We start from the raw sequence: 26,414 nt of genomic DNA, 5'->3' as shown, positions 1-26,414 counted from the left end.
TCAGGGCTAACTCGAGGTTCAGTATTTTGCCCAAGAATATTTTGACACAGGGATCTGAGTAGACGGCCTGCTCTACCTCCTGAGCCACAGATGCCCCCACATCTATAACACATCAGGTACAGATTACATAGATTAGAGTACAACCACAGAGGCCTGTAATAAAGACACAATCACTTTGTCTCAGTACGTTCAACACATTTATTTGAGCAAATGTATCAAATTATTAGTTTCAGTTTTACATCAACAAAATAAAATTTTCACAGTATACACTTTGAAAAGAAAAAAAAAAAAAAAGGCAAAAAGAGGAAAAAAAGGAATTATACAGATGCCAAATTTTCAGGTTAACATCATCATCTGGCAAACTATTGTCTAGACAACAGATTTACAAGGGGAGCGGTCTGAATCATTCGCCCGTCAATCCAAGTTGAAGGAACAAAATGAAAGAGAAAAGGACAGATGGCAGCAATTCTTCCTCCTCAATGAGGCCAAAATCCAAAATCCAAACCAGCAAGTGGCTGAGAGTCCCTCTGAATGAGTTCAGTGTAGATCATAACAAGTCTGACAGGCTTCTGGGGTTTTAATCAGTGTTAGCACTCTTCACTCTTACCCAAAACCAAAAAACGTGGGAGCAAAACAAATCAGAGGAAAATTTCTGAAAAGGAGGAGCTGCTGTCAAAAACCATGGGACCATATGTGGCAACATTTCACTTAAGAGATCCAAGGAAAACTATAAATAATGAAATTACATAAAATATTACAATTATCAGTTTCAGAAGCTCACGTGACCCACTATAAAAAGGAGCCTATCATGTTAATTTATGGCACTAAAGAACAAGTAAATATGAAAAAATCCTCATTAGGTGCCGCTCAGCTTCTGGGAGCAATCATAGGGCAACGCTCCCCTCTACAGGCCAAGCGTTATCACTGCAGCGTTAAAGTATTCATTCACAGCCAGGATGGGACGAGCATACCATACCATAAACTTACATTCAACCCTTGTAAGTTTAGAAAAAAAGTATATGATAAATCAAAGAATTTTCAACAATGTAAGACCACATAGGAGTTAAATTTCAAAATGAAGACAAAGTGAAAAGCACCAAGTGCGTTGCAAATTGTGCCTTTTCTGATTGTTTTTTTTTCCTGCTACTCAAAGACTCTTTACTTCTTCTCCTTCTTCTTGTCCTGAAAACAAAAACACAAACACGGACAGTTAGTTTGGTCGAGCTGCTGTTGTGAGTGCTGTAGTTATGTATTATGAAACAGAGTGTCTCACTTCAGCCTCAGGATATTGAGCCGCGCTGATCACACGGAAGATCCCGAATATTTTTAGTTACCCGTCTCCGAGTATCGTCATCACTCAGATACAATCAGACGTCCCAGTTTTAAATTACAGTTACAGCTACAAGTATGGCATTTATTTCTTCATTACATGATTTTCTTCATGAGTGCATGCGAGTTTATTAGACAGGTGTCTGGAGTATAAAGTGAAATGAAAACTGTCCAAGGTGTAGTTAACTAAAATTAAAAGTACCAAGTACCTTCTGTCTGAAGTTAAAATTAAGAATACTAAAAAAAAAAAAAAGCTTTAAAACAAACTTTTCCTGAAATTAAGACGTTAACACTACGAATGTTTAGATCTCTGTGACCCTGTTTGTGAAAATCCACAATGCTAAGTTTCAGTTTTCACTGTTTTTGTGGACCACTAATAAAATTTCCTGTCATTGTACTGTGGTGCTTTCTCAGATATCTCAAAACCTCAGCAAATGAAACCACAAATATTTGCATAGCTCAAATTCATGAGGGCCAAATAAGAAAATGTGCTCTTTGTGTGACTTTAGTGAACTGGCTTTTAGAACATCAGCATTTTTTTTTAAAATAAATATGAAACATATTTTATATTTCTGTTACTGTTAAGCATGAAAAGGCCAAAAAACAATAAGCCTTTTTATACTTCACTGGATTTCAGCTTGAAGTCAGTTTATGTTTAAGTTCTGTAGTAACAGCTCACAAAAATGGTCTTACAAATAAGTTTGTGAAACCAGCTGAGCAGTGATGATTTTAGTCAAGATGGAGACCATTTACATCAGTGAAGACTACACATTTGTTGCTCTAATGACTTTGTACAGCAGCAAGATGGTATATTTGGGACTGAGCCAAAACAACTAAAGTGCTTTTGTAGTTCTTTATAGCTTTAGAGTAATAGACTAGACCGTCAGGGAAACTCCCTTACGTATTTTTAACTGTTAAAATGTACACAAACAACTTTTGTTATTACAACAAGCCATCACTAGACATTCCTGGAAATGTTCAAAGACCGTATTTTGCAGTCATATAATATCAGTACCTTATCGTTCATGGCAAGGATGACCATCAGTTTCCTGAAGATGGTGATGAAATCAAGAAACAAGTCCACACAGTGCCTGAAAAATAAAAACAGATATTCAGAGGTGGTTTTTGAACTGTAAAAACATATTGGGCGTTTTCATACAGTATGCAGCTTTTCTAGGCCCAGACCGATCAATCAATCTTCAGCACTGAGTAGATCGATTGTGGCCTCATAACATGATATGGCGGTTTCTTGGTTGGAAAAGAAATCGCTCTGATGAACTGCAGGAAAACAGTTGGGGGGGACATTATCGCCATTATCAAGCTGAGGAAACTCCATCAATCTTTTGGAAAGTGAATGCAAAGCGAACACAAAGCAGCATTTTCAGCAGCGTGATTACACCCAAAGTCTTTGCAATGAGTCGAACTGGTCTAAATGTGAGCCAGGTGATTTACCAAGATGGATCAATAAAGCCAAAGCTTTGCCTTCCGGCTCAGCTCTTCACATTACACATCTGATCCATCAACAATCCAACAGCCCAGCTTAAAGTCCTGAAGATGGAGTACCTCAAATGACCACAGCTCCGTCAGCACAGCCAAAAAACAAACTCCACCCTCTCAGAGAGGGCTGTGGTCACAGTTAATCAGCCGCCACAGGCACAACTCTTGTCACTAAATATAACAGACTGTTCAACACACCAGTTACCCAAATAAGAGTTATGCTGTCTTTTATCAGAACTGGTCGTGGCCTCGGGGTCATCGTCAAATATACTGTTGTCTACTAACTGAGAATCTCCCTCTCTGCTACAGAAATCAGTCAGTTGAGATACAGTCAGACCGACTGAAGAACATCATCAAGTAGAACGAGCTGCCAGCTCGTCTGATAATACAATGTGGTGCATCAAATTACTTTTTTTGAGAACTGATGCTCAGTTGTATGGCTCACTGTGGGATGATGCATTTGCACAGCATTTGGTTATAGGGAAATGTAGGCCAGCAGATAAAGGGCTCATGGGAACTTTGCTAGCAGTGAGCACATTTCCTCACCAGACGTAGTCCTTGTCCCCGTTTTCTGCTTTCTCGATGATGAGCTGAGTGTCAAACAGGACAAAGCCGCACATGATGAGCAGCCCCAGGTACATGTGTGCCTGTCAGAGAAGATGACGATGTTAAACGGCACATTTTCACTTACAGCTGATCAAACTTCTAGCAGAGGGTGGATGGCCCTGTTTGGTTCACTTACCTTAAACAGAACCATAGATCCAAAGAACATGTTCATCAGAGACATCAGGAACAGGAGGGAAAGGCCGGACATGAGTGTGCCTGAGGAGACAAAGTGGTTAGCTGGGCATCACTTTTCCTGGATAATGCTACCGCTAATGTCAGGGGTTTATGAATATATAAGAAAATTTTGAAAAATTGTATTTATTATTAATTTATTTATTTGGTTATTTAATATGATTAAGTAACTTAAACATCACACAGTTCCTAAACTTATACGGACCCTTTTACGATTCTGTTGAGCTTCAGATATAATTTAAAAGAAAAAGCAAATTGAACAAAAACAAAAATCAGGCGAGGGGGCGACTGCCTCATCTGGTAGAGTTTTAAGCCCAGATTAGGGTGTTTTGGGTGTAAAGCCTGTCTAAAACCTAGCTTATGCTCACTGTTGTCACTGTTGTACAATCATGTTAGTTTTTACTGCTAACAATACAGATGTACTGGAGCTCAGAGATTTCTGGATTATAGAGGTAAACGCTCCAACAGTTTGAAAAGAATGGAAAGCTGAAACTGGCCCAGGTGAGAAATCTAGAGACAAACACACCTACAAGATTTCTGTAAGTCAGGGGTGTCAAACTCAAATACACAGTGGGCCAAAATTCAAAACTGGAACAAAGTCGCGGGCTAACGCTAATATTTATTGAAAAAAAAAAATCTTCCTCTAGATATAAGAATGAATCTTTTCTTATGGACTCAAACAAGTTTTGCTGAAAAACTGAATATGGAACAAGCAAAGCTTAATACTAAACAATATATATTAACTGTATAATACCAGTAGGCCAGCTCTAATAGTAATTTGGTATGGCTTCGCGGGCCAAATGTAATTAGGCTGCGGGCCAAATTTGGCCCGCGGGCCAGAGTTTGACACCTATGCTGTAAGTGAACCTGTAAGTTTTATCAGCTCCAGACAGACTTTCTTATTGCACTTTTACTCACTTTGGTTTCAGCTGCACTGACGAGTGAGTGAATTTGTGCTCTTAGGGAAAGTTCACTGCTGCCAAAACTGAACTGAGATTAAAGCCATGTCCACACTAATACGTTTTAGCTTGAAAACACATCTTTTTCTCTCCGTTTTGGCCTCCCGTCCACACTGAGACGGTGTTTTGGGTCAAGGAAAACGGAGCGTTTTGAAAACGCCGTTTTCACGTCACAGTGTTGACAGCAAACCCGGAGCCTTTTCGAAAACGATGACACATTTTAGTCATGTGATGCAGTCATGTGACCAATTAAACTAAGATAGCGGAGGGCATTACACAGCAGTTGTTTTGTTTGCTCTCAATTGTGACAGCCGCATTAAAGATTAATATCAGTTTGCACATGCTCCACATAGCTTTTCTTCAAATTCTTTAATTCTCACTCGCTTTTGCAACTTTGCACCTTTGTGTTACTCGCAGCAACAACACCTCATTGTTAGTCCATTTTAAAAACTCGGTGCTTTTCCTTAACATTTTGCCACGATGTTTCAAAGAGCCGGAAAGTAAATAAACGGCAGACAGAAATAGGGCAGTACTTGCGCAGTACTCTAACGTAAGCATTTTTGGCCGTTTCAATGTGGATGAACAACTCTGTGAAAACAAATTAAAACAATAGTGTGGACGCGGAGCGTTTTCAGACGTATACAACGTTTTCAAATTTATCTGGGCTAGTGTAGACATAGCCTAAAACTGTAATAGATTTAGGCTGGGTTGATTGCTTTTATTTCCCTGACTGCTCAGTCCGTCAGTTTTGTCACTTTAACAATTTGGTGTATTTTAAAATAATGCAAATGGTGTTCTTAGGGGGGTGGAGGATGGGGGGGGGGAGAGTAAACTGGAGATCTTGTACAAAGGTTTTTCCAGATCAGGGCAGCGAATATCATTTGAGGGGTTTCATTTGTATTTAATTGGCTGATTTAAAAATAAATAAATAGATAAATAAATACAATTTTTAGAGGGTATTTAGCAGTAATGAGAAGAAGGTATGCCAGGAATATATAAGCACCGTTTCTGCCTGAACTCATTCAGTAGCTACCAGGTATAGAGTTTGTGGATTTTATATCATCTAGTATTTGTTTAAACTTTCTAATATCAGATGACTAAATATAAAAAAAATTAAATAAAACCACCTAAAATGATAGTTGTATTTTTTGTGCTTTGGTTTTGCTTTTTTTTTATTATTTCTCAAGTATATTTGTGAATATTAAAAAACAAAAATCTTTCACTGGGCTGTTTTTAACTCGAATACTTAAACTTGTGAATTAATTTGTGACTAAATGAAACATACAGAGGGGTCTTTTTTTTAATCTGTTTTTGGATCCACAAACTACAGCGTGAACCCTGAGTTTACAATAATTATAATCTGTCTTATGGACAAAAACTGATGTAAACTGTCTTAGTTATGGGTGGCAGATAGCACAATTACCTCCAAGGAACAGGTAGGTCCTGCGTTTGGCGTAGAGGGCGCTGAGAGTGAAGCAGATGAAAATCACAGAGGTTCCCATGAAGGCAGTCACAATGATACTGAGGAGAAGAATACCAGGACAAATAAATAATATGTTCTTTATTGACTCTTTGGTTTGCTTAGAGCTGCATAAAGAGGTTCAGATTTATGTGACTAACTTTCACTCACTGAGCTGTTAGCAGACAAAGTTTAATCTGTCACTTACCTCGGATTGACAGAGATGACAAAGTCCAGTGTGGGTCCAAGGCCAACACCTGGTGAGTAAACACTGTGTTAGGCTTTTGCATAATTACAGACCATTCACCTCTGAGCACACAAACAGTAACACATTGTGAACTTACCTGTGAGGAAGGCAAATCCTGCGAGGATAGCCAGTCTCTTCTTCTCTGTCTCAGGGTTGTGGGGGGTCATGGCAAGCCAGAACATCAACCCCAGGGATCCAAGCACAGACAGCACACCACCCTAAAAAACAGGGGTACAGGGTAAACACAGGTACCAGTACTGTGGCCAAGACAATACATTATTTTAAAAAAAGCTACAAGGTGTTAATAAACTACTTATATAAAAATTCAGATTCAAATTACAGACATGTATTTTGACCCATTGTACGAGCATTATCTGAAATGCACCTGCAGAGTTGTGATGCGCAATAAATGCTTCTGTTATGGCCATTTGCTCTATGGTGTCTCTTCATGTGTGCATGATTTTCTTTCATGGTTATTGCCAGTGTCTGTGAAGGTTCTCAGTCATCCAGGTCATCGTAGTCAAAGGAGCTTGCAAAGAAAAGCGTCTGGACTTCTTTATTGCCAGTGGTTTTAAATGTCTGTGCTCCTTCCAATTTGTCACCTACGTCTTTCAGTCTTTACGTCCAAGTCTTGCTACCAAATAACTACAGAGACACTTACCTCTTTTAATTTAGATTTGACTTTTGACTCCCAGTAATAACTTTTAAAATTGGCTGTCCCAATTAACTTAAATAGTGGCTTAAAAGCCCTGCTCAGACTTAATCTAAGATGGCTGATGAATGGTGAGACTCCCCCCCCATTTTCTTCTAAAAGCTGTTGTTGTTATCACATCAAACATGGGATAGAGGTGACTAAGCTTCAAAGTATGTGCTGAGTGGCTTAGTGGTGATAATGCTCACTGTAAATGACCATCGATGACCTTCTATACTTCACAAAGAGGAAAAAAAACCAAAAAACCCCACAACAACAAAAAACAAATACAACCAAGGTTTCTCACAGTATTTAAACCTTAAGGGGAGAAAAAAAATCTGTTAGACAGTAAATACCACCTGTTGTTTACACCATCATCTACAGCAGCACATGATGGTGTAAACAACCATAATCTGCTACTGTGAGAATAAGGTCAGGATCAAGGTTATTATAGTTAAATCAAGCTTTAAGAAGTATTTTAGGTAACTGAACTGGAATAAAAACCTGATAAAAAACAAACAAAGACTATTATGTTCTTACTGACTTAATAAAACAAATATAAAGGAAATTTCTTTAGTCTTAGTATTTGTCACTTTGAGAAGCCTTGTCTACCTATTGAGACTTTTAAAATGTGATCTGTTTGTCCTGTTTTATTCATTCTGAAGCTATAAAATCTTCCCCTTGACAAACACAATCGAAAGTAAAACTTTTCGAACATTAAAAACAAAACCGAAACTGTCAAACTTACTCTGGAAACTACCTGAATTTCAAATGTAATGGAAAAAAAACAAAAAACAAACCAAATCAAAACAAAGAAAGAGCAGAACAAAATCGTATTAGTAGAAAACTACATCTCAAACAAGCCACCTCAGCAGCAGACTTGCTGAAGAAAAGCTGTCAGTATTTGGTGTTATTCTGTCCAGTAAAAACACTACACAACACAAGTGAGTACATCTCTGTGCAATAATCAGTTAAATGACAGACTGGTTGAAACTGCATCAAAACTTGGGAAGTTACTTGTAAAGTTAAATGAATAATCAAAAACAAAGATGTCATGCTCAACATGTCTGGTATGTTAGTTGTACATATTGTAGTTGTGTACTGTGACTTGGAGGGCATAAAAATATGTGGAACAACCAGTAATGTGGGCTATTCTTGGTCATGCTGTGGACAGAAGACATAATAGCGAAAGAACTTTTTCGCGAAGTGAAACCAAGTGTTTAAACAATGAAAACTGTCCACTGCAGCCACTGTTTGTCTTTTTAAATTGGCCCACTTATTTACTTTATGTCTGATGTCCCCCCCCCCCCCCAACATCCTCTTTGTGTTGAACTGTGCCTCCTCTTTCCTGCTCAAACCACCCAATCAGCTGGCTTTTTGGGCTCCATAGTATCTGAGCAGGCTGGATTTCCATAACTTTCCCTCAGGTCTGCCAAAAACAATGCAAACGCAGGCCTTTTGGTCACATTTACTTTCCTTGTGGAAATTTGTTTTGCAACACGAATTCACAAAATAAGGGAATGGAAATGGGGGGGAAATCACTGCAATCATGTGCTCTTAATAGCAGTGGCTTCAATTCCTCACCTCACCTGGGACCCGGCTACTTTGCATTGTCAGTGGTTATTTTGCCTGTGGCTGCTTGAAGCCGCTTCCTGTGTGAGCGTGGGTACAAGACGTGAAGACGTGCCTGTTATAAATGACAAACATGGCCTGAGTCGTACCTGAGATCTTACTCATTTTCATGAGACTGCCACGCCTATTTTTCTTTTTTACTGACTGATGATTGTTTTGACAGATTTAGGTTTGTGAACCAAGCAGTAATGCAAAAACTAAAATACAGATTTATATACTTCCAAATACTTCTTTTATAGTTCTATAAAAAGAATTACTTACTCAGTTGAGGGAACTGAATTTCCTCTCTGATGGACTATTGAAACATCTTCACTGCATTTAAACCAGTTTGATGCCAGAACATAAATATTTGTAACTTTCTGTTACGCCAACATCAGTACCTATCATGAGCCGCTTGTTTTTGATGAAGGAAAGACTCATCACGCAAAGTCATCCAACACCACTCGATGATCCAGGGTGAAGGGAGAGACACACTACACTGGAAATACAGGCTTCAAAATAGGCTACACCTATGATTACTTCACACAAGTTAGAAAATGTTGATTATTGAAACACAACTCACTGAAAATCATGGGCTCAATCAGCCTTAATGAATAAATATGATTATGAAATAGGTTGTTCCAGAGCTTTCTAGGTTTGGACACATGGGCTGTCTGCATCACAGCTCCACATGTGAAAGAACTTTGAGGAATTGAAACTTGATTGCAAGCTCTTCATAAAAGAGGAAAAGGGGACACATGAAGTTCTGTTAACAACTAGAAATCAGTCAGAACATAGCTGAAGCAGTAATCACAAAGTACAGAATAGGCCACTAGTTGAGCTCGGATGTCTTTCCTACTACCACAATGTCACTGACCGAGTGCTTGCACAATCTGACCCTTGTGCTTCAGGCTTGGCAGGAGGATTATCAGAGGGAGAAAAACACTTTCTATGACAGAGCATGAAAGTGACTGCATAATGTTATTCTCTTCAGATCAGCGGTCCCCAACCCATCTTTTTGTACCGATACTGGTTTTATTTTGCTGTATTTATCCACAACACCTTAAAGGCCGGTCCGTGAAAATGTTGTCGGACATAAACCGGTCCATGGCGCAAAAAAAGGTTGGTGACCGCTGCTTTAGATGACATCCAAGAATTTAAAAAATGCAATGAATATAAAAAGAAGCCTGAGGAGTATTGGAAAAGTCTGGATTTATGGATGGTTACAGGTATGCCTGTTAGGAATACCAAAAATACTGGGTGACAACTTGCCTGCCTGGCTGCAGACAACTAACAGAGGAAGTAGACTGTAGCAGAATGGACACATGTTACCTCACTCAAATCCAGTAGCAAACACCTTTGGGGTGTTTTAAAGAGAAACAGAGGACAAAAAAAAGAGCTTAAAATGTGCCCGAAGAACAGCAGAACATCCCCAGAGAAATTTGTGCAACAAATTTTGAGCTTGTCATCAATAATAATAATAATAATAATAATAATAATAATCACATGAAATAAATAAATATCAGTAATGAAAGTTTAGCTGGTCTTTGTTGGACTAACTTCCCACCTTAGCTGTGTGACTGTGTTTGATTTAGGGTCACTGTGGAGATCAGCATCCATATAATGAAGTGCTGCAGACCTTTATAAGGCAACATTTATAAAATAAAATATTTAGAAAATAAAAGTGCTGTCAGTACTAGGACTACTTTTTTTCCTTTGTTTTACATAAAGACAGAGTACCCTTCTATTTAGCTGTAACCAAATATATTTTTTATTAATCTGACATGTAAAAGATATTGCATAGTGATATACTGAATATCTGAGATTGATAGTTTCAGATCCTAGATAGGTACAATTTATGTTAATTATATTAGCATAGGAGGATAAAACAAACTTTCCTGTAGGAGACCATCTACAGGTACATGTACAGCTAGGCCAAGCGGCATCTCGTTATGCTTACCTGAAAGAGGCGTGTGACGACATGGACATAGGAGCCGGCAGCGGCCACAAACATACAAACTGCCAAGCTTGAGTACACATTCTTCAAGTGCACCTGGGTGGAATGAGATCTGCAGGAAGAGGGATAATACATGAACGAGGCATGAGTGATGAAAGGGCAAGTTAAAAAGCAGACCATGACGACCGTTTCATTACCACATAAATTGTTTACGTACATTTGGGAGAACTTGAAGAGGGCATCAATGTTGATGCTGCGGTCAAACACGTTCATGGTGAAATCAGGGACTGAGATCTGATGAGACTTCTGATGAAACGCTGTCTTCTCTTAACAGATATGAACGTAAATTAAACTTCTGCTCCACTTAAAACAGTAAGAGTAAAAACTCCTCTATCATGATGACTGTAAGCCTGGAGCAGGTAGTACAAGTGCAACCATTTGTTAATGATTAGTGGAAAGAAACTGGGTATATCTTTGCAGTTTTCTCTGAATGTTTAAATAGTAACGGTGATTACTGATGCCACTAACACTTGCAGCCAAAATATTCACCAAGTGTGCCAAACCCTTCTCCTCTTTACACTCAGTTTCTAATTTTATAACACAACTTACTTCTTCACACTCAGACACAGCACCCCAGTACTTTTCTCGCTGCCTACAACAAGGCAACACAGCATGCAATGTGTTATTCCGAAACCTGTAAGGATTGGGAGATTTAGCTCAATTGTGTAGGTGCACTTTTGTTTTTGAGGAGATTAAGAATGCATGTACTAAGATCAGTTTTAAAGGTATTTTTATGCGCAGAATACCACACTTTGTTCTTCTTTTAATTAAAAACTTGAATGTAATCTTCTTGGGCCTTCATACACAAAACTACTACTACACCGTAAAAGCACAAGAATGCCAACAATTGTGCACTCTTGTTTAAATGACTACATAATTTTAATATTTCTAAATAATGTGACTCACATGGGTATTTATCCATTATTATTTCAGTTGTGATACTGTGTTACATTTTTTATTCATAATTATGATCAGTTTATTGGATAAAGTACATTTTGGTCTCAGATTTTAATGCATTTTATCCATCCTTTCCTTATGTCATGCATTTCCCAAGTTTCACTTGATGTACTCTTACTGCATTTACAGGCTACTGTAAATGTTATTTTGCAGTAACCTACATGAATGGTGCAATCAGTCTAACTGTAACTGTGGTGTATGGGGCACAGATATGCTAAAAAAGCTGAGATAGCTAAACTGCAGCACATCAGTTTCATGCTCTGTGTAGGAACTGTGTTAAAGTGCATCACACCTATCAAGTAAAATTACATTTAAAAATGTTAAATCTGTCAAACTGTGCAGTGTATAGGACACATGACAAAAACCTGATCAGTCTCAAAACAAAGTGAGAGATATGTGTTGTGTACAATTTCTCTTACTTTTCTTAAAAAAAAAAATACTTCAGATATCCATATTTATATTTTCTTCTAGTAGTTTTAGTAGTTATAAGTTTAATTTGCTAAACTAAGGTTTTGTGAAGATCCTTTAAAATTAAAAAGCACCTCAGAATATTGCTTTATGTTTACATTCTCATACCCTTAAGTCCGTGTGTTTTCTCTCTCTTTAGCAATGCACAATCAGTATAAGATAGCACAGCACAACATTCTTAAATTAAGCTTACCCTAACTTTTTGAACCAACAAATTAGCATTTTTAAATATTGCCAACTTATTGAGTTTAAAACTTAATATCTGGTTGCTTGCATGTAATGCACTGGTGCAAAAGCATAATTATTTCAGTTTCACAAAAGTAATTTGCTTTTTGAAAAGAGCTGTGTATCGTGAAGCTGTTGTCGGTGTCTAAAGTTGTAGAGAAACAACTCAAAGTTTTAATGAAAGTGACTGAGCAACTCAGAGTGAGGTATGTACCTTTACATTGCAGCAATTTCAACAGCTATACAAGCGTCTCACACTAAAATTTCATACATAGGGCGATTTCGTTATCACTATAACATGAATAGTAACATTAGAACAATGACAAGGGCCTTTCTACGAACCCCATACTCTTTATTTTCCAGCAAATCTAAACCTTTAATTTAGCAACTGGGAGTCTAAACTATGAAAATAATGTGATTCTTACTTTCATTATTAAGGAAATTCACACAGAAGATTAGAAGTGCGTAGTCTACTTTGATGAAGTTACACAACAGGTTAGCTTTAAATGTCAAGCTTTATGCCATAACTAGCACACAAACATGCTAACAACCTGTTTAGTAGTCGCCATGCCTCCGATTCGGGAAGCATGGTGACTGCTTGAACTACTTATTCTTACAGAAATACGAGAATAAGCCATTCGACACGATAGCTGAGCACCAGACAGCCAAAAAGCAGACGCCTGGGAATGTATTAATAGCTAACGCTGCTAGCCAGTACCCATCAAATAACAAGAAGCCTGGCGAGCTAACGACACAGTTCGACGTCTCCCTTCTTTCTTCGGTTATTTTCAGCCCCAGTTAACACGACAAAACGATAAGCACAAAACGGTTGCATTTGTACCTGCATATTACTTACCTCTCTGTTACGAGCTGTTTCCTTTTCTCTGCTTTACAGTTAAGTTTTTTTCTAAAACAAAACCGTACGTGTCAGCCTGCTGATGTCACCATGGAAACGCCCAGAAGATTGTAGTCCAGTCACGCGCAGCGAGGTCGAAAGTACGACATATCACCGGCTATCTAATGCGATTTAATGAGCCAACTAGCTGTTTGTAATTATGAATTCTTTTTTTCAAAAACATTAAACGTTACAAGTTATTTTCTCTTCACTTTCGAATAACATTTATATTATGCTGCACTGCCTGGTTTGTCATCGAAGAATGTCACCGGTGCACCTAAAATGGCCGACACAAAATGTAACTGATATCATCAGCAAAGCGTCTTTAGTGCTGTAAAAACAACGTTTGTTTGATCACAAAATAAACGCTGTAAAGAAACCACTTAACCGTCTCAACGGTTTCTAATCAAACCGAAATAAGGAGGATATAAGAGTGTAAATATAAGTTCGATGATATGACCGAGATATCAGTCATGACGAATGGTGCAACTGCATGCAACATGTGAAATATTTTCACTTATGTTTTAGTCATTATACCAAAAGTAGCCTATGCAATAATAGTTTATAATGACAAAAATATAGCACTTTGTATTGTATAAGTTACTTAGTTGTTAAGCTCTGCAAAAGAAAAGAAAAATGTGCAAAAAATGTGTTTCTTTATGGTTACATCTTAAATATTTATTAAATTTAATACTTGAAGTAGCTTCCACTAAACATTAATTTTGGTCAATGAAATGTTTCGACGTGTAAATTAGTTCCCAATTAAGCTTTAAATTCTTTCTTTCGCTTTATCCATTTAAGAAAAATCCTAAATTAAATAGTCCACAAAAGCCTGTATCATCTTTATTATGTTATTTCTTTTTAAGTACGAATTGTACGATGGTAGTTTTTTAGAACTCTAAACGAGTAAACAAATTATTCTCTGCTCTGAAATGAAGTTAAAAAAAAAGACAAAAAGTAATTTGGTTCCCAAATGTTTCCCTAAAAACAGCACCTTAGTAAAGTTGGTCATGAAAGTACTATATACTGTACAAACATGTAATTTTTCTTTCATTAGATGTAAAAACTTAATCAAATATTTAAAGATATTTAATACACTACAGTGATTTTCTTTGTAACATGGCATAAAACACACATACGCAAAGGTAGTAAAATAGAACCAATTTTTATTTGAAAATAAAACCTATTTGAAAATAAAAATTGGTAGCAGGTCTTTTAGAGTTTTGGTCAGACCAGGTAGAGAAAAATTAAGTTCTGGATTTATTCTCATACAAAGACAAATTGTGACTTTAAACAAATACTTTTGGTCATCACAACTGGTTTCAATATTCTCATTGTCATGTTTCACTAGTTGACATGCAGACATAAAACATCATAGAAAAAAAAAAAAAACCATTCAACCCCCCCAAAAAAACGTAACCTCTCAAAATCTCTGTGGTACTGGATTTCAAATGTATGTTTGCTTGAATGATTGAATCTCCTCTTTACATCCGATCGCTGATTTAACTGTAAGGTTTTGTATAGTTAATTCTGACAGCAAAACGTGCATGATTTAGGCACAGATAAAACAGTTAAACACAAGGCCAGCCTCAAAACAGGCAAACGGATTACAATACACAGGGTTGAGCATTATGAAGTACTGGACACAAGTTTTTGGCCAATAAATATAGAAAAAGACACGTTTAAAAAAAAGAAAAAAAAAAAAAGAAACCCAAATATATCAAATTTGATATTTTCAAGTGTTGCACTGCAAGTACCGCAGCCCCTGGCATTAAACTTGCTCCTGACAGTGTTTTCTCACGCTCAGCATGACACATCAGTGTGTATGCCTACAAATCTCTGTTCAGGCAAAACACCATTCTGTCCTAATTTCAAAAGGCACAGCTTTTACTTACAGCACTGTCAATATAAAAGTGCAAGTTGTTTGCCATTGAGCAATAGAAGAATATAGTAACAAATGAAATATTAAGCTATGACTTAAAACTGTGGCATTTAGAAATGTGTCCTATGAAAAACAATTAAAAAAAAAAAAAAAAAAAAAATTCCAGTGTCTGTTTTTGAAAGGACCAAAAACGAGATTTCACCCCATTTATCCAACTTTATAACCAATAGTATCAAATGTCAATTTGACCACTTAGGATTTATATTGCATGTTATGTAGAAACCACTTTCATGATACAAATGACTAAATACACTTGTTTTGACACCCATTTATAGTTAAATAAGGCTACAGTAATGTCTGCTTGACTGGCGACGCAAGAGGTACTGTCCATGTGATCACAGAACTGGGTTGCATAGAGGAACCGCGCTGACCGTTTAAAAATAGATTTCCTTATAAAACAGCCTATTAAAATGAAAGGTATAAAATCGTTTATTAGAAAAGGTGTTTTTGTTGTTCCATACAAGGCACAATTAACAAAAAACAATGTCCAAAAGTCAAGTCAGGACAGGCAGGCTTCTGCTTTGGCAAAAGAACCCCTTTAAAATTCATACCAACTGGAGTGATTGTGATGGGAGTGCTTTGGTTGGTGTTTTTTTTGTTGTTTGCAGCTCTGTCGTGGTGCTTAAAAGTAGTGATTTGTGATTATTGTCAGCACTGTGGATCAGAGGAGAGGCCTCACTTTGTGACATACACTTTCAATTGAGCCAACAATCTTTCCCCAGGCTTAGAATTTCCTTGACCTCATACCAATGCAGTTTTCTAAACAGAAGGATTTTGTGCGCAGGCAAAGAGAACAGTCTGGAAACGTATGTCTATGTTCTGAATACATGTGGCTATTTTAGTCAACTTTAGCGCTGCTGCTCCCGTTGGAGTCGAGCAGGTCTGTTGAAAGCTATTGTCCACGAAGCTGGTCCAGCCGGGTGTAAACGTTATCAGCTTGGCTAAGATCTTCAAACACAGGAAGAAGGTTTAGCAGCTCAGCATCATCCACGTCGTCAAACCACGACACCACCGGAATCTGGGGCAAAGAAACACTCGATTATATAAGGTGCATCTACCCTAGCTAAGCGTGCACCAAGTAAACACAAAGCCAATTCAACCCTTAACAGCAACCTATGATAACTAAAGTAATTTTTACCTTTTGTTTCAGGAAAAAGATCTAAAGACAAGTGTTTAGTTTGGCGGTTTTACATCATATTGGTCAGGAAAACCTTTTCCTAGTACAGACAGATTCATAATTTGGTTATGTTCCTGGCTTGATTGATCAAATACAGCAAATTCACTTCTGTGGTTCAAGTTCTCAGACAGCTAAATTTGACACATACAACCAACTAAGTCCTTTATGAAAGGCAGTGTGCACCAGATTTGCAGAGACTGGTCCAAACTCACAGCATTATTTGGGTGGAATATGTAAGAGGCAGGAGAGTTGTCCAGGATGAGGGTTTTGTGGAGGTCTCTGCCTAGGCGGCTTAAATCCTTGACATAGCAGCCCTGGTGGAATACACAAGATTCCCGAAACAACCGGGTCCGGAATACTCCTCCCTGGTCCAGCAGGTCCGTCACCGGGTCTGCGTACTGGTGGGAGGATTGGGTAGCAGGTGAGGGAAGAGCAGGGATGTACAAGGCTGGGCTAAGCTGTCCCAAGCTGCTACAGAATATTAAGCTGGGACACAGCTGGCACTAAGACTTTAAGATGAGTTGTGTATAAACTGACACCCATCTATTCCTTTAAGCATGGAGGGTGTGGGTGTTCACTAAGGTGTCTACCAGCACGTTAGAGTAAGAGAGGGAACTAAAAAGGTGAGAGAAAGCAGATCTGATAGATCAGACATCAGCTAAACAAAGATCTTCATGTTTTATTCCAGCATCTAATTTCAGGATCACTGTCAATATCTGATGTGAAGTACCTTAGCGAGACTGGCTGTAAACAGCACACATTCAAACAATTCGCCCATTCTCTGCAGGAACTCGTCCACATACGGCCTCTTCAGCACATACACCTGAAAGGGAAGCAAGAGGTTGGTGAACAGCTCAACAAACATGATTGTCATTTAACCAAATACTGCCAATGAAGCTTAAAGTATATTTAAAAAAAAATAATAATAATTTTAGTGCTCAAGAGGTCTAGGACAAGGCTTTTTTTGTAAAGTAGAGCTTAGAATATGTTAAGTCTTATAAAAATAATTATGCCTCAGCTTGATTTCACACAAGTTTTTAAAACTAACTGGGAAACAGGATAAGGAAGCTGTCACCTTTAAAAAAAAAAAATACACTATCAAGACAGGAAGCTGAAACAAATGCAGACTTAGCACAAGATAAAGAGAAATATGCCAATCCTAAAGATATCCAATACATGGAGAACACTTTAAAGAGAAGGTAGTTATTAGTCTTCCAGACACTACAGATAATTGGTAAGATCAGTGCAGCAATAACTTCTTAAACTGGCAGCTTGCTTTGGGATCTTGTAAGTGTTCAAGTGGAAATAAGAGTACACAACATACAATTTAAATTAAACAAAAAAGTGCATCTCTCACTTCTGAAAGATTTTGTGCCATGTCCATTATCAATGCAGTTGCAAGATCAACTAGTCTGTAAAGCGTGAAGGTTTAATAGGGATTTCCATGTTTTTGTTCATCTGCACGATTCATTTCCATCCGTCAGCTGCTAATGGCCAGTTCCTGAAACAAGTAATCAAGAATAGGCCGTGCAGTGTTAACCAGCCTATCCTGGATTACTTGAACCAGGCAGAGGCCCACAGGATTCCTTACCATCACACAGGGGTCGCTCGAATCACATTTCTTAGTTAATATTTCCACACGTCCAACTTTAAGACCTTGTGCCCCAAAGATCAACACAATGCTATACTTGTGTATTTATTTCAAAATCTTCCTTGCAGAGGCACTGTATCAATTATTAATGACATTTTAGCTGAAATGACTCATTTTCCTGCTGATGCATCCACTTTGACTTGTGCAGTCTTGTTCAAATTCTGGCCACTAGAGGGCTCTGTTTAACCATCTTAAAAAAAAAACTTAACTGACCCATCCCTTTTCAGCTCAGCAACCACTGCAAACACAACATACATACACCCCCCCACCCCCTTACAGGAAAGGCACTCATACAGAGTAGTTTACCTGGTGTGTGGTCCCCTCTATCTCCACAGGCACGATGAAGTCTGCATTACTAATAGGCTGGAGGGAGAACACAGAGGGAGATGGTTGGCATGCTCATTCACATAAGCCACGCTGTGTACATTCACATGGCATTACATAACAGCTGAACAGCAAGAACCAGGCTCTTCATCGCTGCCATAAATCACAGCACATAGGCTACACAAATAGAATATGACTTGCTTTGATGTTCCTCAAACACATGCGACGACTTTTCTAAGAGAAACAAAGAATCGCAGCAGAAACACGCCCAATAGACAGGCGGTCGTTTAATCAATGTTACCCAAATACAACTGTCATTTCTGCAGGAAGGAAAAGCTGAAACATCAAATCACCAACTGACATGGGTAAACATGCTGAAATAATGTTGGGCCGGTGTTAGCGGTACCTTGAATGAGCTGTGCACCAGGGTCTCATCCAGGTCTATGACCACACATAGCTTCCCTTGGTCCTGGGCCGTCACCTCAGGCAGCAGGTTTGGTTCAGATAGCTAAAGAAATGCATGTAGACTGTCATATTCATCATTACACTTGAGAAACACAAAGTAGCCAACAGGGCATTGAGTTATATGGAAAACCTGAAAGCTTGGTCTGGATTTTTACCTCTGGGGAAATTCGATTATACTGGTTTTTGTTAAGCATGCATGTGTGGAAGTTTAAGGATTTACTGTAACAGCCTCTGTGTGGTATAGCTTTATGATTAGCATGTGTCTTTTTTGCAGTATTTCTCCAATGCATCTTGTCAAACTCAACAGGAATTCACCTGCAGGGGAAAACGATAACCTTGATTCAAACTCATTTTCAGATAGCCAGCCCCCCCCACACACACACTCTTAGTTTTGTTTCATTCCAGCCTCTTTATGAGAAGAGGCAAAGTGAAATTAATTATTAATTTTATTACATAACAGAAATGGCTTATCTATTACGGATGGCAAATTAAGATCGAGGAAAGACTATGCTGGGGAGGGGGTGCTGGGAGACTGCTAGAACAATTTTGTTCAACTAAACACAAGAAACCAAATGAAACAAAGCTAGCGGTGCCAAATGTTTAATTTGGTTTCATATCAGTAGGAGCCTGGCAGACAATAACCAGGGTCCTACAGATGCTGCTTGCTGTTTGCTCCTGATGCTGGAGGACACTCCTCAACATGAACAAACATGGCATCTCATTAAAATACCCCTAACATGGTGGTGAAGCCCTAATCAAGCTGACAGCGCTCACCAGCGTGGCCAGCAAGCGCTCTGAGCTTTATTTTATTTTTTTCCCCTCCACCTCAGCAATTATGAGGAACACAATACACCGATTCTCTGCCTGCCTAAAGGACTGATAGTCACTCTCTCATTTCTTATCTTCCTTCGGGGGGGTGGGGGGGATAAAGCGAGAACATCAAAGTGATTCCATATCCACAGACAGTTGCGGTTAGCTTTCAAGACGTTTAGAGCAGGTGCAGCGGTGGTTTTAGTTGTAAAAAGACGACAACAATAAGTGCAGTTTTACAACAGCGTGTTAAGTTTATCCGTACAGATGGCTAAACTATTCACACACCTCTTTTATGGCAAGCAGTGTGTGTGTGTGTGTGTGCAACAAGGAAGTAAGATCTTAAATAAACAAAAGTAAAGGCAGGGGCTGAAGCTGAGGTCTTCAAATTGATTTCAGCTGTGCGGAAATATCTCTGAAATGCGAATACTGTTACCTTGACAACCATCCCATTTTCCTGTGACTCCAGCAATCCCTGCTGGGAGGGTGATGGCGGCGGTGGCGGCGGCGGCAGTGCTGGTGATTTGGGGCCATCCTGAGCTTGGAGGCAACAGAAAAGCGCTTTGAAGATGTTGCAACTCCGCGGCTGTTTCAGGGCAGACCGGCTCACCTGGCCTGCCGGGAGCAGAGACACAAACACGCTTCATGAGGAAACAGCAGCACTCAACAGAACCAGTGCTCCCAATGTTTGTGGACCAATAAAAAGGTATGTGGAGCAAGCTGATTGGCCAGCTACTGCATTTCCACAAATTGAGTTCACCTGTGAAACAAATTGGCTAAAATGAACCCTCACGAGGAGGACTTTTTTCTTCCAGTTGGTGTTTTTACATTAAAATGTCCACAAAGATAGTTTTAACTTGATGTGTTTTACGCAGCGATGGCACAACTACATCCAGAGGAAGATAAAATGAAGGCTGCCTGTTCGTTTGCAAAGATTTCTTGTAAACTTAAAAGATGACAAAAAGCCTCCCTGTGAGTGTGTTTAAAGAGAGGAGTGCCCTTTGCTAACAAAACATTTATTTTAAAGTTTTATTTATTAATTATTTTGCAAATTTAGATTAAAAACTAGCAATAACTAATTTTGCGTTTTTGGGGTTGGGCTAGTAAAATTTTCATCTCTACTGGTAAAAAAAAGTAATGTCGGACACTGAAACTGTGTGTCGTCAACATGGGAAACATGGTGAGTGGAGGCCTGAATTACAGCCCACAACTTGGGTCAGATACATGTTATCTAATCTTTTTTCTTATACCAAAATGAAATCTTGATGCAAACACATTGAAATGTTTTCTTGTTTGTTTTTTCCTCTTCATCCATAAAAGATAATTAGGCAGGAGCTGCTTGTGACACACAGATTGAGTTTCTCTAATTCCTGAAGGTACCATCCATCTGTCCACAGGGATGGCACAGCCTCCACATGAAATCTGTTTTTAATGCCTCTGCTGCTGCTGCTGTTGCTGCTGCTGCTGGAAATGGCTGGTACATGTTATATAATCACAGAGGGCGGGAAAACCCACACTTTTCAGCAGTACCTTTCGACAGACAGAAAACATTCCAACCATTTTAAACTCGGGGACCTTTCGGGGCTGCCTGAAGCGAGCCAGAACAGCCAGACAGGCAGCTGGTCGGGCAGTCAGGCAGCCAGCGAGTCGGACAGGCAGTCACACCTCAGTGCTCTGTGCAGGTCTTTGATCAGTCACCACCAGCGTCCCAGCCTCAAAAAAGACTTGTGCCACCGCCAGTGTAAGAAAAGGGAGGAAAAACATCCCTGTGATTCCCCTCTAGTGCATTTCATGTGAGGACTTGCAGAATTTTTACCCATCAAAATAGTTCATAAACACTCTCTAGTCCCTGCTAGAAAGAGGAAGTGTGGAAAAGAGTGACAAACAACTGCATACTCAGAGATTTATACATTTATTACTTCTACACTCTGAAGACATAATGCAGACAACAACAAGCATGTTACACAACTCCATGTTTAGGAGACAAAGGACACTGGATCTTGATTTGGTAATTCTGCACACAGCATTTTCACTGGGAAAAACTACAACCTCCATTATTTATAGCCCACGAATGTGCATCTTGCCATGCAAATCAGCCTATTGATTTCCACAGGAAGACATTATTGGCCATGTGTGACATAACAGCATACATTAGATCTCCTCTGCATGTAAAAGGATGGAGAGATGAGAAGAAGGAGATTAATCTTTTAGAGCTTTATGAATGGCGCACACACACACACACACGGATCCAAAATCCAAAACATCCCTTAATCTCACAAAACACGCAATGCAAAATGACATTAATAATAAGAATAATGCTGAAGAATTATTTTGTAAAACCAACACATGACCTGGAGCACCACAGACCTGTAATAACTACAACCAAGAGGCTGAATCAACGAGCAAAGCCTCTTTCAAGCGCAAGCAAAGTGTGCAAACAACGAAATCTTTGAAACGGCGCTACAACGGGCGTGTGCAGAGGGGTGTGTTTGTGCATTCCGCTGTCAATACCGCGGCACCGGGTATTTCTATACAATCCTGCTGTATAATCAGCAGCCCTTAAAGCTCTCTTGGCCTGTAATATACAGCATGGTGTAATACAAATCCCACTCGGGCTGTTTTGTCAAATGAAACGATAAAAATAAAAATAAATAAATAAAAAAAGAGCAGCGCAGCATTATTTCGTGAAGCCAGCGACGGCGCACGGATATGTGACCACCATGGTCAATTAACAAAAACACGAAGAGTAGTTTGTGAAGACTGAAAAACACCGAGCTGTAAGTGCTGCCTGTGGTGACAGTCAGGCAGGGCTCCCCGTGTTCTCTCGACCTGGTGTTGGTGGTAGTAGTAGAAGGATATGGGATGTTGCCAAACGAGCTGGAACCCGATAGATATAAATACAGCAGCTCGTTTTTTATTTTGGAAAAGCTGGGCATGGCAACGACACCGAGAACAACTTGGGGGGGGGGGGGTAAAAAAAATACACCAGAAAGATGGGTTTGCACAACAAGAGCACACACACTGCCAAAGAAAAAGAGAGGCAAAAACTGGATCAACAATAGCTACTAAGCTCGGTGCGTAATGGAGACTGTGAACTTGTACCTGAGCCTACGTCCGATGCATTAATTCAGCTATATGACGGAGATTGAACTACACGGTGATCTGGCCCCCGATACAAAAACAAACACAGGGATTTATTCATATTCACGGTTTTATTTCCAAATTCAACAGCAGTCGATTGGTGGAGGAAAACAACAGGTTTGTGGCAAAACAGAATAAACACATTAAGATAGCTTTCGGCACGGTCTCTTTGTGTTTTCCAGCGATAAGATGTAAAGATTACACTCTGCTCGGTGGTGGATGTCAAAAAAGGGTAATACGCCTCTCTTACCGCGCGTCCGCAGCGCGCAACTGTCAAATAAAAGGGCGCACTACGCGATTTCTTACCGCACTAATCACTTATAAGAAAACAGTACACATAAAAGAGAGTACTGGGAATATTTGGGATGTAAACAACACCCAATCTCACCTGTTTTCGGTGACACTTGGACGTCTTCTTTTTGCACTTGGGTGATAACAGAACTTTCCATCTGACAATCACGGAGCCCTCAAAATCCTCAAATCCTGTCCCCGAGTACTGATGGGCATCCCTCATTGGGTTTTATTGACAAGCTGACGTTATTATTCGCCGAGTTAACTTGTCATCCGCCTCAGTTACGATCCTCGATGGGAGTAGGATTTATCTTGTTCCTGGCTTTCTTTATTATTCTCCCGTCCGCCGCCTCTTCTTCTTCTTCTTCTTCCCTCGGAGGGTCCGCCTGGGGAGGGGGCAAGGCACTTGGATATGTTCTTCGGACGCTATTTGAGACTCCGTGCGGCCCGTCTTCTCGGATGTGCCGATTGTATTGCTGGTAATATCGCAGAGAAGCCCCCCTCTCTTTTGAGAGTCCTCACTTTTGCAGCAACAACATGGAGAATCCAGGCGAGAGAAGGAAAACAACCGAGGAAATGGGGCAAGGGAGGGCGGTTTCAAGCCCCCCGTTACTACAGATAAACAACATCGCCCGAGAGGCCACTAGGAGCGACGGAAAACAGCGAGGATCGATCGCGTACGGAAGATCTAGCGCGGAAAAACGAATTCTGGTTCGTAGTTGGGTGTAAAACGAGAGTTTTGTTGTTATCCCAGGTTTTGTTTTTCTACGGTTGGGACTCCGCGGGCGCCTTGAAACGGTACCCGCGCCCTGATTGGACACCAGGGAGGAGGGGAGGCGTGGTCAAGGCATTCCTCCCCGGCCAGCACGCGCCGCAGCGAACACATTCCAGCGCTGCTCGTACAACAAATGAGATCACGTTGTTTGTGAATTATTAACAAATAAATAAACGAATGCTGATGAACACAACTTAATCAAGAAACATGCGAGTGTACGAGGAATAAAAAAATACACTCATTATTAAACTAAACACTAGGGACGCTATTTATTTATTTTGTTGTTTGTTCACGTGCATTATTCTAATTAAAACTAAATCAGAGGTGGCTGAAATTGTGATCATGTCCAAGTAATTATAGAAACCTTTATTTAGTCAGGGGCAAATCAATGTAAATTACATAAAATATAAATCATCTATAGTGTAACTATGCTCAGGTACTCTGAAATGTTGTTTGGCATCTCTCAGGGATAGAAATACAACCAAGAAAAGGACACAGAGATAAAATGTACATTACAGAAATGCCGAATAAAAGTTATGTATATATATATAATAAAAAAACAGATCAGTGTTTAAAAGTGGCTTTGCACAGTTCTGATACTAGCAGTCTGTCAAGATAAGGCTGTGAATATATGCAGAAATGTATTTCTACATTCAAACACACATATATGTAAGATTTAAAATAATTATAATAAAAAAAAATCAAGAACAAGGTGACACAAAAGGAAAAGCAGGAGCATTCATTTTTATAAAACATCACAGAACATGAGCTTAAACATACAATGACATACTTGTCTCACCCAAGACCGCTTAATAATAACAGTCACAAGAGAGATATCTAAGGTAATGCATTGCTGTGCACGCTAACCTAAACTTTAAAACCTTAAAAGTCATAATATATACAAGAATGGCTTTGTAAATGGGGGAGAAAAAAAAGTATTTTTCTATTTGAATGGTTCTTGTAGAAGGTACAATGATGGGTGACATCAAAGGGTTTAAGAGTGCTGGCATCTGCAGAGTCAGGGACTGGTGCACAACCTTCAATCTGCTGCCAAAAGATAGGTTGCCGCCTGAGAAACGAGCATGAGCTAACTTAACTTCCAGGCTTCTCATCAGTCTCTTACCATGAATTTTAAAAGATAATGATTCCTCTAAACCAGATGACCAGCTACCATTTTTTTAAATTATAGCCCAGAATAATAAACACACCCACCAGCACCTCCGCAAATACTGCTTTATCATTATTTTTAGTGTTTTTAATACTTGGATTTCTGCCTCTAATTAGCATTTTCCTCTGGCTTAACTTTTACTTTACCTCCCTAAATTCCTGGTTTTTCCAATGTCATAACCTCTGATTAGAAGAAAAAGAGTAGGAAGAGCTCAGCACCAGGCTCACTGAAGGACATAAAAGTGATAAACACTAAACAAATACACAGGGAATCTGTGTTTGTAGCAGTAGTAAAACGTGAGCACATAAGAGTTTTTAAAGAACCCTGGCTGTAAGAAGATTCAAGTGTCTCTTTTCAAAAACAAAGTATTTTACAATTGTACAAGATTCATTTAAAAGTTGAAATAATCACCTTTAATCCATGTGACAGGAAGAGCTTTTCACCTTTTCCTTCATGGAGACGTGAAAGGCTTTGCTGGTAGAGATATAACCCCATGCGGGAGTACATGGGAGAGCTTCATGTACGGAGGTAAGAGAGGGCAGAGTGAAACCAATGACCCAAGCTCCTTTCATTTTTCTCTTTCATTTCACTTCCTACTAAAATGAAACTTGTTTTTTTGCCTAAAACTGCTTGGGTGGAGGGGGGGGGTGCGGCTCCAGCCCTGGGAGCCACTGTGTTATGGCAATCACTGAACATTTGCGCAATAACGCACTCAGACTGTGCTGCAGTTACTGTACTTTAGCATGAGGCTGCTGCTCATAAACATTGCAGGATGGTTGCATCATATAGAAATAGAGTCGTGCAGCGTGGCATTTAATAAAGCTATCTGTCTTTACATCCACTTATTCATCCGGGAGGGAGGGGGAAAAATCACAAACAGTTGTGGTTGTAGTTGTTTTTCATTTGAATAAGTTGCATTGAACTGCAGACAAATCCTGTGTGTTATATAATCATTTTCACTACACCGAGTATAGCGATTTTCTGAGCAGCTGGAACTAAAACACATTTGTTTGACCTTGCTCAAATAAACAGAAGTGGGTTTGACATGATGTTAGGCAATGTGGTCAACCATCGGGTCCCCAGATATTTATATTTACAGCGTGGAGGTTCTGCAGAGTGCCTCCTCCTCATCCTCTGAAAGCTCAAAGACCTCTGAGTAAATCAAAGTGATCCTCTCCCCTGCAGCATACAGTAAGCAAATATGGTGTGAAATTAAGCAACAGCACATATCTGCTATATTTAACCACACGAAACACACATGTAAAGCACACTGAAAGCGGCACAGACCGTAAACCTGTAGGAAGAAATGGAGAAGCAGCTTGTTAATAAAAGGAATAACTACACAGCTGAGACGGTCCATTCCAAACACATGTGGGCCCATTATACCGCGAGCTCAGCCAGTGCCCACAGCGGCCACAATGCAAGACATAAACAAGAATGGCCCCGCTGTTTGCATTCCTGGTGTGGGACATTTTAAGGCAGCACTGACAGCTCGGTGTAAAAATATATACAAAACA

At 39.4% G+C, this 26,414-nt stretch overlaps 2 protein-coding genes across 3 annotated transcripts; both read right to left on the bottom strand.

The window, feature by feature from the left end:
• Positions 1-186: 186 nt before the first annotated feature.
• On the bottom strand, positions 187-13,363 carry tmbim6 (transmembrane BAX inhibitor motif containing 6). 2 transcript variants are annotated; one of them, XM_085344708.1, is made up of 10 exons: positions 13,115-13,363; positions 10,766-10,869; positions 10,552-10,660; positions 6,387-6,507; positions 6,251-6,299; positions 6,007-6,104; positions 3,569-3,648; positions 3,373-3,473; positions 2,345-2,420; positions 187-1,182 (listed from the first exon to the last, which is right to left on the bottom strand). In XM_085344708.1, the coding sequence occupies exons 2-10, from the start codon at positions 10,819-10,821 to the stop codon at positions 1,159-1,161; spliced, it is 714 nt and encodes a 237-aa protein (XP_085200834.1). In that variant the 5' UTR covers positions 10,822-10,869; positions 13,115-13,363; the 3' UTR covers positions 187-1,158. The 2 variants fall into 2 exon arrangements, with proteins under 2 accessions (XP_085200834.1, XP_085200833.1); XM_085344707.1 differs by having other exon boundaries at positions 188-1,182; positions 10,766-10,874; positions 13,115-13,362.
• A 1,002-nt stretch (positions 13,364-14,365) lies between these two features.
• On the bottom strand, positions 14,366-23,684 carry ctdsp2 (CTD (carboxy-terminal domain, RNA polymerase II, polypeptide A) small phosphatase 2). Its single transcript, XM_085345489.1, has 7 exons — positions 23,052-23,684; positions 19,959-20,137; positions 18,654-18,755; positions 18,230-18,286; positions 17,003-17,095; positions 16,485-16,670; positions 14,366-16,113 (listed from the first exon to the last, which is right to left on the bottom strand). The coding sequence occupies exons 1-7, from the start codon at positions 23,110-23,112 to the stop codon at positions 15,988-15,990; spliced, it is 804 nt and encodes a 267-aa protein (XP_085201615.1). The 5' UTR covers positions 23,113-23,684; the 3' UTR covers positions 14,366-15,987.
• Between the last annotated feature and the right edge of the window lie 2,730 nt (positions 23,685-26,414).

This window comes from Diplotaxodon limnothrissa, linkage group LG20, assembly GCF_057381915.1.
Source record: "Diplotaxodon limnothrissa isolate DT_005_m linkage group LG20, D_limnothrissa_male_GT1.1, whole genome shotgun sequence".
Classification (NCBI taxonomy): Eukaryota; Metazoa; Chordata; class Actinopteri; order Cichliformes; family Cichlidae; genus Diplotaxodon; species Diplotaxodon limnothrissa.
This window is presented reverse-complemented; position numbering and strand designations above follow the sequence as displayed.